This window comes from Dysidea avara, chromosome 4 (assembly GCF_963678975.1).
Source record: "Dysidea avara chromosome 4, odDysAvar1.4, whole genome shotgun sequence".
Taxonomy (NCBI): domain Eukaryota; kingdom Metazoa; phylum Porifera; class Demospongiae; order Dictyoceratida; family Dysideidae; genus Dysidea; species Dysidea avara.
Window position 1 is genome coordinate 10,074,186 of NC_089275.1, and position 13,415 is coordinate 10,087,600.

Sequence of the window (13,415 nt, forward strand, 5' to 3'; positions counted from 1 at the left end):
TGCAGGTATTCATGTGCATCTACATTATGTGCATCTATGCATGTCACTGCATACAAGCTGTATGCCTGCTACAGTACCCTTGTGCAAAAAGAATTACATAATTTGAGGACAGAATTCAGATAGTGCACGTCAACAATAATAAGAAGCCTACACAGTTCACTTTCACTGCTATTCAGCCTTTCAGTCTCTCCAAATGAGTGGATTTGTTTGCACCCATCATATTGTGTTCTGTTTTTCAAATATTCCAATATAAAATACTTAGGCAAAAAATTGTTGCAAAATATTCTAATAGAATGGTCACACACAGTACTTTATATACATGTTAGGCTTTACTGATACAGTTGTGTGTCCAATGTGTAATTGAAATTGGTTCAGGTCTGCAACACTGCTTGAAGGTTCTTAGTTTACTAATTTGTTAAGATGCCTTACTGTAGTTATACTGATAGTAAAGTGTCAGTAAACTTAAGTATATGGAACATAATTATTTTACTAAGTTTTAAACTCTCAGTAAAACATCAGTGAATGCGGGTTTACTGAAAAACTACTAAAATAACAAACAATTAACTGTTCCATATACTGGGGATATACCACTGTAGTAAACTAAGATACTTCAAGCAGTGCAACTAAGAATAATCTACAAACTGCATCTATAGCTAATAGAGTATACACTCTGCCACCAATTCAGCTGGGTACAAAGTTTGCATACTGTATATTAATGCATGCATGGTTAGCAATATTATGACAGTATATATAAGCATCAATGTAAATCATATTATACTCCTTGTTTATAACTGTTTCTGCTTAATTTGATTTACAATTTATGTATTCAGCATAAAATGTATGCATGCACATGTATATTTGACTGCATGTGTACACGGTGAAAAGAACACAGAATGTTGCATGGGTAGCTACGTAGTAGTAGCTATAGTGTATGCTTATTCAAAATATTATGTTTTAATAGCAAATGCTTACACAATAAAATTCTACATTATACATATAGCTATGCACATTTTGCAGTCAAAACTAACCAAAATATGGTTATTGATACTCACGATAATTAAACAAAACCTCAGGGATATTACGGAACATCCTCTCTTGAAAATCTAACTGCTTAACACTTCTGTCGAACAGTTTAGTAACCAATTTTGAGATTGTTAATGCCCTCAACTCTATTTTATTTCTGGTAGCTCCACCACAACCATAAGTTACAAAGTGATAGGCTACAATGCAAATAAAATGAACTCCAGCCAAAGAAATTATTATATTGACAAATTTTGTATCATCTTGCTTATATAACAAGAAGAGAAAAGACCATTGGAGGTTGACCATGTAAATTAGTATTGATAATTTTGTATTTCACTTTAAATGGTTGTACAAATCCATGAAGTACTGTTATGATGGTAAATAGCATAATGCTAATGGTGAGGTTGATATTCCTATCCAGTGATGATATTCCATAGAATACAACCAAGAGTTAATAATAGTGGTAGGACTATTATTACTACCACTATTATTAACTGTTGATACAACTCTTATCACAAGTTGTACACCAGTCCAGTAGTAAACTTTGATCTTGTATGGTCCTAAATAAGCATCCAGTAGTTGTTTAAATTTAGAAACATACTTAAATCCAGCATTACACAAGTAATAATGTAGAGGCATTATTCTTGCATGCATGACTTGGTGAACTGTGTAATTCAGAAAGAAATACTACTCACCATTGCAATTACAAGCCTTGGTTGTCTGGAATGACTTTAAAATTAATACATAATTTTTGTGTGGTGGCTTATCAGTTATGGTGCAAAATATAACTGTAAATACATAAACGATTGTATGTCTTGGCTCATCCTGCATGGTGTGTGTCTTCACTCTAATACATTAAGTAGTATTAAGTTTGTATATAACAGTTCACAATGCTACTGGTGTGTGCGTATGTATACGTAATAAAAATTGTAATTATAATATGCACAGAGTCTTTGCAGTTTGCTCATAAGTCAAAATCCAAAAGTGGTTCCCTCATTTTGTTATATTATACTTTAGGAGGTGCATGTATATCTTCAAAGAAGCGAACTTGCTCTTGATTAAATAACATAGAGAATTGTGATTTTGCTGTAACTATAACCTCCTCTATCTTATGTCTAATCACTCCACTACAAATATAAGTGATGTTGTGATATATGATAATTAAAGTGAAATGAACTGCAGCTATGGCAACCACTGTATTGGTAGAAGTTTCTGTGTCTTGACTGTACAACAAAATGAGAAACATCATTTGAAGATAAATTATAAACATTAACTCATTCAAGTTGTTGAATTTTACTTTGAATGGTTGTAACCATCCTTGAAAACTGCTATGATAGTAAGCAATTCAACATATAATACCAATGGTGAGGTTGATATTCCTATCCAGTGATGATATTCCATAGAATACAACTCTTATCACAAGTTGTACACCAGTCCAGTAGTAGAATTTTATCTTGTATGGTCCTTGATAAGCATCCAGTAGTGGTTTGAATTTTGTGATAATTTGAATCTTGATAATGTTCTTGTGAACAGCAAGATAACATTAAATGGTAGTATAATAAAAAAGATTACACAGCACACTGTGAATAGTATAGCAAATTTAGCCCCAAGAAGTGGTACATTAACATCAACTGACCACACCAGTGTAGTGTGTCCACATGGTAGGTGGATAATCTTTGAGTAATGGAACAAGACAATGGATACTGACTCTGTTGAAAGAATTTTAGTATAGGACAATAGGAAGAGTGTAGCAAGTACTGGTAATGCTCTACGTGCAGTGAGCCTCTGTATTGTAGTGGAGTAATGACTTGTTATGATAAGTGATGTAGCAATGAAGATGAGATCAGAGGCGTAGCTAAGGGGGGGCATTTGCCCCCCCCCCCCCATCACTAGCTAAATGATTTTTTTTAAAACCTTCGTCACAAGTTTACCAGTATTAAACTGACACACAAATGACTGTAAATTATGTACACTACTACGCGGTATCACCAGGGGTTGCTAGTGAATGCGCACACACAACATTCAATTCGCTCTTGAATCCATCGAACGAAAATATTAGAGACATACTTCTATATGAGCCTTATCCAAAATGACGTTTTATGACATCACGAGAATAGAAATGGCCGCGATAGTTGGGGGACTGTTATACAGACGCCTATGGAGAAAAATTTTCGATCGCTCACAGTTTAGCTAGGCATGGAGATATTGACCATTAACCGACAGGTATGGTTATGAAGTAACAAAAGCTATTGTAAACGTACGCTATTTAGAAAAAAAATTTGAAACGCGACAAAACTCGTTCATCGTAATGTCTTATATAAAATTTGACTGTGCCTGTTGTTTAGAACTCGCTATCTTCTTTTCTGGCTGAAATATGAGCAATTAAAATTTTTTCTCCATAGGCGCCTGCATAACAGTCCCCAACTATCGCGGCCATCTTTATTCTCGTGATGTCATAAAACGTCATTGTGGATAAGGCTCATTTAGCCTAGATTACTCGCGTGATAGAACATTTTTGAATCTAAAAAGAGTGACCCGCTTCTCCGCGGCACAACTCACAAGTGACAAAGGAGACCAGATGCCGCTACGAACCTACTGCCTACGAGGTGATAAAGTGTTAGCTAAATAAATGTAGCTACCAAGTTTATTTTATCGAGTCAATCACACTGGACCTTTGTACGTATGGCAGTGCAGTCTGTTTTTACTTTGTCAGTCAGTCAGGTGGATCAGTCAAGCTTACTAGTTCTGATAGCAAGACAGGTGGGATTTCGTGCAATACATGGCATTTGGATTTCGCCGAGTGAAGTGAGTGAATACGTAATCCTGTCAGCAGAGTGCTAGGACTGCAGCACAGGCTGTGGCTAACGTAAAGTAACTCGTATTTGAACTAAAGTATTAACTCTACTGGACTGTGGATGAATTTGTTGGAGTACAGTTGTGGCACGTGCGAAGATGCTCGACGAATATAGCTACCTCGATTGGAAGCAGTCAGTACTGAAGTAGTTACGTAGCTAGTTATTTAGGTTGTAATAATACAACACTGTATGTTGGCTAGCCAACCATTGGGTCATTAGCCGTTTTTGCAATCATGAATGATTTTGAGTGTTTTGTGGGGGCATGCGTGCCCCTCCATCACCTTCTGGCTAGCTACGCCCCTGGATGAGATAGAAGGGAAATGCTAATTGTAACCACATCTTAGTATAGTCATCCATACCATTGTAGAAACATGTTTGAATTCCCAAATCAAGATTAGCCAGTGAAATGAAGGTGTACGCTAGTGTAAAATTACCTGACTCAGGAAAGAACACTGGAGTGTTAATACTGACAATGTTAACATATAATATAAATGCATTGATAGTTCCATCAGTTACTGTGAGGTTGAGAATAAAGAGTAGTAAGACCAACACAAGACCTGCTATAGCAATGGGTACAATTAGAAACAGGTAGATACTTGAACATTGTTGACAGTGAAAGGAACCAAATACAGTACTGAGACCTTGTTGACAGTGTCCACACAATATACCAGATCTGTTAAACTGACACTGTGAGTTAGGAGTGGAGAAGTTATAAGATGTGATGAGTGAGGTAGGCAGTAGTGGAATGGACAGTGTAGTGAAAGTACATAAAAATATAAATTGCCATGAAGCAATGGTGATATCCAAAAGTTAGCTGGGCGTAGTATGGTCTGATCACTAATATTACAGCAAACACCAAATTGTGTCAGGAACTGGGAACATTGGCATGTTCCATTGAGTTTTATGAAACCAGTTGGACAAGATTTTTCTTTGTTGTAGTAAATGTCAATTTTATCAGTACCATCCTGAGACCCTTTCAAAAACAGCTCACACCATTGATAGTTTTCTTTATAAAATGCAATAGTGTACTTTATCATTGTGCAAGTATGGCTTTTACCAATCTGTACCATTTCTGAAGAATTAGTAATAACGCAAGCTGTAGGTGGTAGTCCATCAATATTATTTACATATTACTGTAATGACTCTATCTGCAGAATTTGTGAAAACTTTTAACATCATCGTTTGACCAGGATGTATTGGACCAAGCAACTCCTTATTACAATCATAATGATTGTTGGATTCACAATAACACAAAGACTTTGGTCGAATGTGTTGTGGTAACATATCAAATGTACCTGATTTGTTTACATATTTTATGTATTTCTTGTTTACCTCCAGTGGCATTGAAGTACTGAATGCTGACTGTAATACCAACTGCAGTGAATAAGAGGAAGAGTCTTGTATGCACTTGTTGGTATCTGTTCATAGTTTTTATTAAATATTATGGAGTAGTTACCATTTGTGACTTTGCCATTTGAGTACAAGTCACTTGAATACTGAAAGAAACAAGGTGGGTATCTGTAAGCAGGAACTGCAAATAACTGCGAGGATTTTTCACTGAGCAGAAAAGTTTTAAATTTATTGTGAGTAATATTGATAACAGTGTCTTCCATTATAATCATTTTTACAGCTGCATATAACTGGTGATGGATGCTCGGTACATATTCAACAATAGCTTCTCCTGTGAGGTTAGCAAACTCAATGTAATTTGAACAAATAATGTCAGTAATATGTAATCTAATGATGCTCTTAGGACCAGTAATGTTATAAAATATTACTGGACCTTGCAAGTGCAATTCAGCCATTTCTACAAAGAAGAACCCCTTTTTTACAACTGACGAAGATGAGAATACTGTGTTTACAATGGTAATATTAACCCTCGCTAGCTGATAAGCTGTGTTTGTTCCTTTTGTAAGAGCTGGGTTATTCTTGTTGTGATGAAAGCTACAGTTACTAATACCTAAATTTGGTCCATCTGTGATAGAAATAACCCCTATTCTCGGTATCCTAATCTCATGACTAAAGAAGTCACAACTTTGAACCCATATAATATCATCCCTCTGGGTTACATAATAATGCAAATTCATCACGCTGCTCTCAACAGCAGACATTTTATTATTTGCAAATGTACAGTGTTTAACTAGTAAAAGATTTTGCCCTATGCTTTTACTATTAAAATCTACTGAAACTGCATAATCTGTTTCTATCCACTGAAATATTGAATTAAACAACTGTAGTGTTACTCTGTAGGAACATTGATGTAGTTTAAATTTTACTTTATATAGAAATGATCTATCAACATCATTGACATGATAGTGGTCTATTGTAAGACTGTGATTCTCCATATCCACTGTAGTGTCATTATAAATAATTATTATGGCATAGTTTGTGATATAGGAGAAATGTGAGTCACCCAAAATGTTGATGCCAACTATACCATATGAGTTATGGCTCTCCTCTATCACTACATGTCTCAGTTGAACATTAGTACATTGTTTGATCAAGACTGTAGCATTGTTATATTCATTACCCAAGCAGCTCCTAACTGTTATATTAGTTACTATCAAGTTAGTAATATTAGTCATTACAATACCAACTGATGAGTTACACTGGACGACTGTGTCTGCTGCAGTTGTACCATTAGTTGTACTACCAATGAGTAAAATATTTTGAACATTTTGCATTATGAGATCAGTGTGAAGGTGATGTAGTCCTGGTAGGAAGAGTAGTTTAGTGTTAGAGGTGAAATATTTGGTGGTATTAAGCAGGTAGTGTTGTAGGTTATGACAATGATGATATGTAGTGTTAGGATAGTAGTGATCATCAGGTGTCACATCGTAGACAGTAGCAGTTGCAGTATTAAGCCATAGCTGCAGAAATGACAACCATATTCTGCTTATTGACAAATTGCTACAGCAGAATAAACACTTTAAAATATTTATATACATATAGCTAATATAGCCCTTCACAATTAATAAAATAGCTACATGTTATTTGTATTCTTGCACATTTTCACCATCATTCTTTCAAAAAAGTTGTGTTGTATATGTAGACGCAGCCTTCTGTTGTTTTACATTAAAATAAGCATAGCTGTGTCACTGCTTGAAACTTCTTTGTTTACTACAGTGGTATATCCCCAGTATATGGAACAGTTAATTGTTTGGTATTTTAGTAGTTTTTCAGTAAACCTGCATTCACTGATGTTTTACTGAGAGTTTACAACTTAGTAAAACAATTATGTTCCATATACTTAAAGTTACTGACACTTTACTATGGGTACAACTACAGTAAAGCAGCTTAACAGATTAGTAAACTAAGAACCTTCAAGCAGTGGTGTATATATACTGGGTTAAAGTATCAGATAGGCTACCATTATAAACAGTGTTATATAGTTCCAGCGAGATGTTGGCATGAGTTGTGAGAAACAGAAAGACTTAGTACTTTAATGCATACATTATAATTTCAAGCAATTATAATATGAAAATTCCACATCATGATATGTGACCGGATTTGCGAAAAGGTACCTTTTCCACACATTTGACATACCAGCAAACAAAACGCTGTAACACTTGACTCCATATGCTAATTACCTTGCTCTTAGTATCAAAATGTAGCCAGATACTGTAGCTACATTTATTGAAAATTTCAAGCAATTATATGCCATGATCAAAATGTTATGAAGTTTCAAAGGTCAAAAAATGGGTCAAATTTTGTGTGTGAAAAAGGTACCTTTTCGCAAATCCGGTCACATATAATACACAATTCATCCTCAGCACTGTCTGGTATTCATTTCAATAAAAAGATACTGTACACTATTTCTATACTCAGATACATTGTTTCTACCATAATCTACATATACACCTTGGACAGAATATGTGTAGGTATTTATGCATATATATGTCCTTACTGTTTACAATTCATCAGTATACTACACTGTACTGTTTCACTGTATGTGTACATTGAATGAAGAAGTTGCATGCAGTTAAGTTCTCAATTTGTTCAACTATGGTATGTACAATGTTGGTTGTTGATTATCAGTGGCAAACATGATATTGTTGTTTATCAGTTGTTATTGATGGCAAATGATGAATAAGCCAAGAACATGTTTCTGTATGTGTATTATTCCATGGTCTATGATGTATTGTGTGATTGTTAACTTGTGTATGTTCATGTGTATGTCGTGTTGTGTATGTACATTGTTTGGGGAGCATGTTAGCAGGTTATACAAAATGCCTTCTGTGTACCCATGTCTTTGACAATAATGGATAAGTACTTTCTACATGTTTAATCATGAATGTGGCATCAATATGTAATTGTGCGTGTACGTAGCAAAATTGTAATAAAACCAAAACTGAAGCATCCATTTAAATATACCTATTGGATTTTTTATTATATTAGCCTAAGGTTTGCTTTTGTTATACACCATTAGAAGTATATTATCTATGTTATAGGAATTTGTGCATATATAACATCAACATTATTGACATCAACATTTTAACAAAAACATGTTAAACATCTTCTTGTTTTAAAGTATGTGAAAGTGCAGTATGGTTTCTCATAAACACATTAAAAATAAGTTTCTACCATGAAAAGACTTACCGGTACAAGGGAAGAGCTGCAAAGATAGTCTATACTATTAAATAGTTAGAGCAATGCAACTTTTAATTAATAGTTTTGCACTTGCTGGGATATTTGTTGTAATTTTAGATTAAACATACTGTAAGTACTTCTGTCCCAATGAAGCCTTACATCAAAGTATAAAGCTAGGAGTACAGTATTATGGTAAAACTCTTGGAATGCTGGAAGTTGAAACAACAGTGTTTGAATAATATGGTCCAGCGGCATTGACTCTTATCTGATTTAATGGTTATAGACCAGAAGTATATTCAATATACTCAATCACGTTGGTAAATTCATCCAGGAGACTGGAGGCATACAAGTCCTCATAGTTTCTACTTATATGGAAATACAATATCAAAAGTTAGTTTATATGCAAGTCAACTTGTTTATTATTATAATTGTGTTGTTACAGAGAGTAATTTGAAGACTAAAGAGGAACTCTAGATCTGTACAGACACTTAGAATTCTGCATGGTAGACTCTGACAATGGTATTGCCAATAGTCAGGTAACTAAGAACTTTATATAACAACCAATTAGGTGCTCAGGGTGGAAAATAAGAAACAGATTGCATGGAGCTATGTGTAAATGTTGGAGTGAGTGGAAATCCAGTTTTGATTTTGATACCAGTCTCCTGGATGTTGCTGCTGATATCATCGGTGAGACCCTCACTGAGAAGCCAACATCTCCGTGGTCATTCGCTGAGGACGTTGGCTATATAGTAAGACCAACATCAGGTAGAGTTGATGCTGCTGAACCCTTAAGTTATAATATAATAAAAATTGTAACTTAATTAACAACACTGTGACTAAATTTTGGAAAATCATCCAAATGGGTGCACGTGAAATAATTAGAATTTTCATGTTTAGTGGGTTGCTAATAAGAGCAGGGCACAGTTTTGAAAATATTTCAACAATTTTCTTGTGATTTAAGGTATTGAGAATGGCTTATATATAACCACCAACAAGTAGATTTGCACTATAAAGTTTGTGATTTGATCATTAAATGTGACCCGGTCTGCGAAAAGGGCTCTTATAGCCTTTCCAATTGCATATATATGGTAACCAATAACTTGACTGGTGAATATGGTACAAGTCTACAATTTGGTCACTCAACAACCCTAACCTGGCAGTAGCTGTGGGTGTAATTACATGATGATAGCTTTAGTAGATTAGGAGTTATGATTAGCCAAACATGGATAATTGGAAAGGCTGTAAGAGCCCTTTTTGCAGACCGGATCACAAATATTTTAGGTGTCAAATGCTCACACATGGGTGATTTTCCAAAATTTGGTCACAATTAGTGTCAGCTTCAACAGCACTGCAAGTGGCTACTGACTAAAATTTGCATTTGTTATACACCATTAGAAGTATATTACCTATGTTACAGGTAATATCAAGACATTGATAACAGTGAATTTAATGTGTTTATGAGAAACCATGCATACTGTACTCCTTCACTTACTGTAAAACAAGAAAAAGGATAACATATATTTTGTCAAAAATAAGGTTCTACTATGAGAAGACTTACCGGACAAGGGATGAGCTGCAAAGACAGTCTATACTACTAAATTGTAACTTTAATAGTTTTGCACTTGTTGGGATATTCGCTGTAATTTTAGGTTAAAACATACCGTAAATATCAATGTAGCCTTACATCAGACTAGGAGTACTGCATTATGGTAAAACCTTCAGAATGCTGGAAGTAGTAGGTAGGATCTTATTACGAAAAATAGCGTGATTTATACAATCTGATTGAGTTAACGTTGGATCAAAGAGCAATAATAAAACTTAAAGTATAGTGAAAATTGAAACCACATGTGGAATTGTCATAACTATCATTGTTTTCAATGTTTCAATTTCAGCTATTTTCACATTGTTTATGAGGTCAAGTGCTTCAAAGTATGTGATAGTTGTAAGACGGGCATGAAGACTTTGTCTGAAATGTATGCCCTCTGCCCTCGGGCCGGTGGCCCTCAGGCAGTTGGGTATACATTTCAGACAAAGCCCGAATGCTCCATGTTACAGCTAAATAAATATGTAACACTTCCCATCCATATCAGGCTGATAATCTGCACAGAACAATCAATCACTCAAGCCAATATGAATGCAACCACTGGATATATTATATATTCATGCCTAAAAAATGGATTGTGGTCAGCAATTAGTACGTTCTGGTTACAATGAATGGACAATTCCTAGATATATAATAGAGAATTTCTATTACATGAGTTTAATGTTTTAATCAGTGCTTTGAATTGTTTATGGAATAATTACGGAGTTTGTATACTAAAGATCTAGATGGGTAAGCTTGCTTGTAGAGTAGTTACTTCATGCATAGTGATGATGGGTGTATGGTCCGTACTTTGAAATTTGCGGAAACAAATGGCGAATATGAGCTATAGCCCTTCTAGCTCTCATCATTTTTCAACTCATAGGATAGCAAGGATAATTTAATGCTCTTTGTCTGAGTGGTTTTCATGGCAAAATCCAAGCTGTGCATACTAATCATGTGATTGTTAATCTATCCCCACAATCAATTTTGGCCTTAACATCTATGTAATTGCTGCTCAGATGTAGCCCAGTCTACATTTTGTATGCATATAGTCCAGCTAGCTGGGCTCCTCAGCTGGGCTACATATCCGGGTGGCTCCTTTGATCTGAGATGTGAAAGTGGTAAGTTACATAAGCTAGTTGAACTACACCTGCACTTGTAGAATATCTTTATTATCAACACCTTGGCCTCAGTTTCATATCAGCTTTTGATTGATAGCAGCAATATCTTACTTGTGGTTGGGTCATGGGGTATACTATTATAATAACATAATTAACTCAGCAATGCCTAAAATGATTATCAACTTATTAAGTGATATTGGTATGCATATAATATGTACTGACATTCACCAGAAATGTACTGCATGTGTATTATGCAAAACAACTGCACATTATAATTACAAAACTAGAGTAACAAAATTGTGTATAAAGAGTACTAATCTACCCCAATCAATGGTTCTTGATATTCACGATAGTTGAATGAAACTTCTGGTATGTCAAGGAGCCGAATTTCTTGAACTCCTCCTGCCTGGTGAACATGCTGTCTGTTTGGTAAATTGCTGAACCATCTGATCAATGCACTTGACAATGCCCTGTTTCGTATTATTCTCTCACACGTATAATAGCTAAAATGATATATGATGATGATAAACAAATGAATTGCAGCAGAGGTGATCATTATATTCATAAAATAATTATAAGTATCATCCTGATAGTACAATGAAACAACAAAAAGAAATTGAAGATTAAACATGAAAACTAATTCCTGATAATTTTTATACTTTATTGTAAATGGTTTTAAAACACCTTCTAATCCCACTATGATGGTAAGTAGCATAATACCAATGGTGAGGTTGATGTTTCTATCCAGTGATGATATTCCATAGAATACAACTCTTATCACAAGTTGTACACCAGTCCAGTAGTAGAATTTAATCTTGTACGGTCCTTGATAAGCATCCAGTAGTGGTTTAAACCTTGTGATGAACTTAAATCTTGATAATGTTTTGGTGAACAGTAGTATGATATTAAATGGAATTAATATTAGAAACAATAATAAGCATACCAGAAAGAGTGTAGTAAACTTAACCCCAAACAGAGGAATATTAGCATCAACTGACCATGCCATTAATAGTGTTGTTTGTTTACTGGATAGGTGAATGATTTTGGAATATTGGAACAAGATGCTAGATACTATTAGAAGCATTTTAGTATAGGACAATAGGAAGAGTGTAGCAAGTACTGGTAGTGCTCTACGTGCAGTGAGCCTCTGTATTGTAGTGGAGTAACGACTTGTTATGATGAGTGATGTAGCAATAAAGATGAGGTAGAAAGGAAATGCTAATTGTAACCACATCTTAGCATAGTCATCCATACCATTGTAGAAACATGTTTGAATACCCAAATCAAGATTAGCTAGTGAAATGAAAGTGTAGGCTGGTGCAAGTTTACCTGTATGCGGAAAAAACATTGGAGTGTTAATACTGATAATGTTTACATACAATATGAATGCATTGATAGTTCCATCAGTTACTGTGAGGTTGAGAATAAAGAGTAGTAAGACTAACACAAGACCAGCTATTGCAATGGGTACAATTAAAAACAGGTAGATATTTGAACATTGTTGACAGTGAGAAGAACCAAATACAGTACTGAGACCTTGTTGACAATGGCCACACAGTATACCAGATCTGTTGAACTGACACTGTGAGTCAGGAGTGGAGAAGTTGAGATGTGATGAGTGAGGTAGGCAGTAGTGGAATGGACAATGTATAGAAATGCGAAAAGCAAATGAATCATTTTGAGGTAGTGGCATAATTCAACTGTGTGACAGACGAAGTATAGTCTGGTCATTAATGTTACATTTAAAATTGAACTCTTCTAGAAATGGGTAGCACTTGCACTCACCACTGTTCTTAACAAAACCAGGTGGACAGGGTAACTCAGTGATGGAATAAATGTTGATTTTATCACTGCCATCATATGATCCTTTCAAGAATAGTTCACACCATTTATATCCTTCACCAAATACAATGGTGTATTCTATAGTAGTGCAAGTGTCACTTTTACTCTTTTGTACTAACTGAGAAGAATTAGTGATGAAGCAAGCAGCTGATGATAACCCATCTACAACTGTAATTGCCATGTTTGAAGTATTAAATCCAATAGTTTTTGCGTAAATGGTGAACTTAATTGTCTGTCCAGGATATATTGGATCAAGCAACTCCTTATTACAATCATAGTGGTTGTTGGTATCACAATAACACAAGGTCTTTTGCCGAGTATGTTGTGGTAACATATCATATGTACCTGATTTGTTTATATACTTTATGTATCTTTTGTTTACCTTCAGTGGCATTGTAGTAT

The 13,415-nt window shown here is 34.9% G+C and overlaps 1 protein-coding gene and 2 long non-coding RNA genes across 3 annotated transcripts; 2 read left to right on the forward strand and 1 right to left on the reverse strand.

Moving 5' to 3' along the window:
• The first annotated feature begins 3,471 nt into the window (after positions 1 to 3,471).
• On the forward strand, positions 3,472 to 6,098 carry LOC136254127 (uncharacterized). Its single transcript, XR_010700325.1, has 3 exons — positions 3,472 to 4,608; positions 5,033 to 5,461; positions 5,509 to 6,098. It is a non-coding gene; the product is annotated as an uncharacterized lncRNA (long non-coding RNA).
• A 1,714-nt stretch (positions 6,099 to 7,812) lies between these two features.
• Positions 7,813 to 9,452, forward strand: LOC136254128 (uncharacterized). The gene is made up of 3 exons (XR_010700326.1): positions 7,813 to 8,858; positions 8,911 to 8,987; positions 9,037 to 9,452. It is a non-coding gene; the product is annotated as an uncharacterized lncRNA (long non-coding RNA).
• Positions 9,453 to 11,332: 1,880 nt separating this feature from the next.
• On the reverse strand, positions 11,333 to 13,415 carry LOC136254126 (uncharacterized). Its single transcript, XM_066046802.1, has 2 exons — positions 11,856 to 13,415; positions 11,333 to 11,674 (listed from the first exon to the last, which is right to left on the reverse strand). The coding sequence occupies exons 1-2, from the start codon at positions 12,862 to 12,864 to the stop codon at positions 11,652 to 11,654; spliced, it is 1,032 nt and encodes a 343-aa protein (XP_065902874.1). The 5' UTR covers positions 12,865 to 13,415; the 3' UTR covers positions 11,333 to 11,651.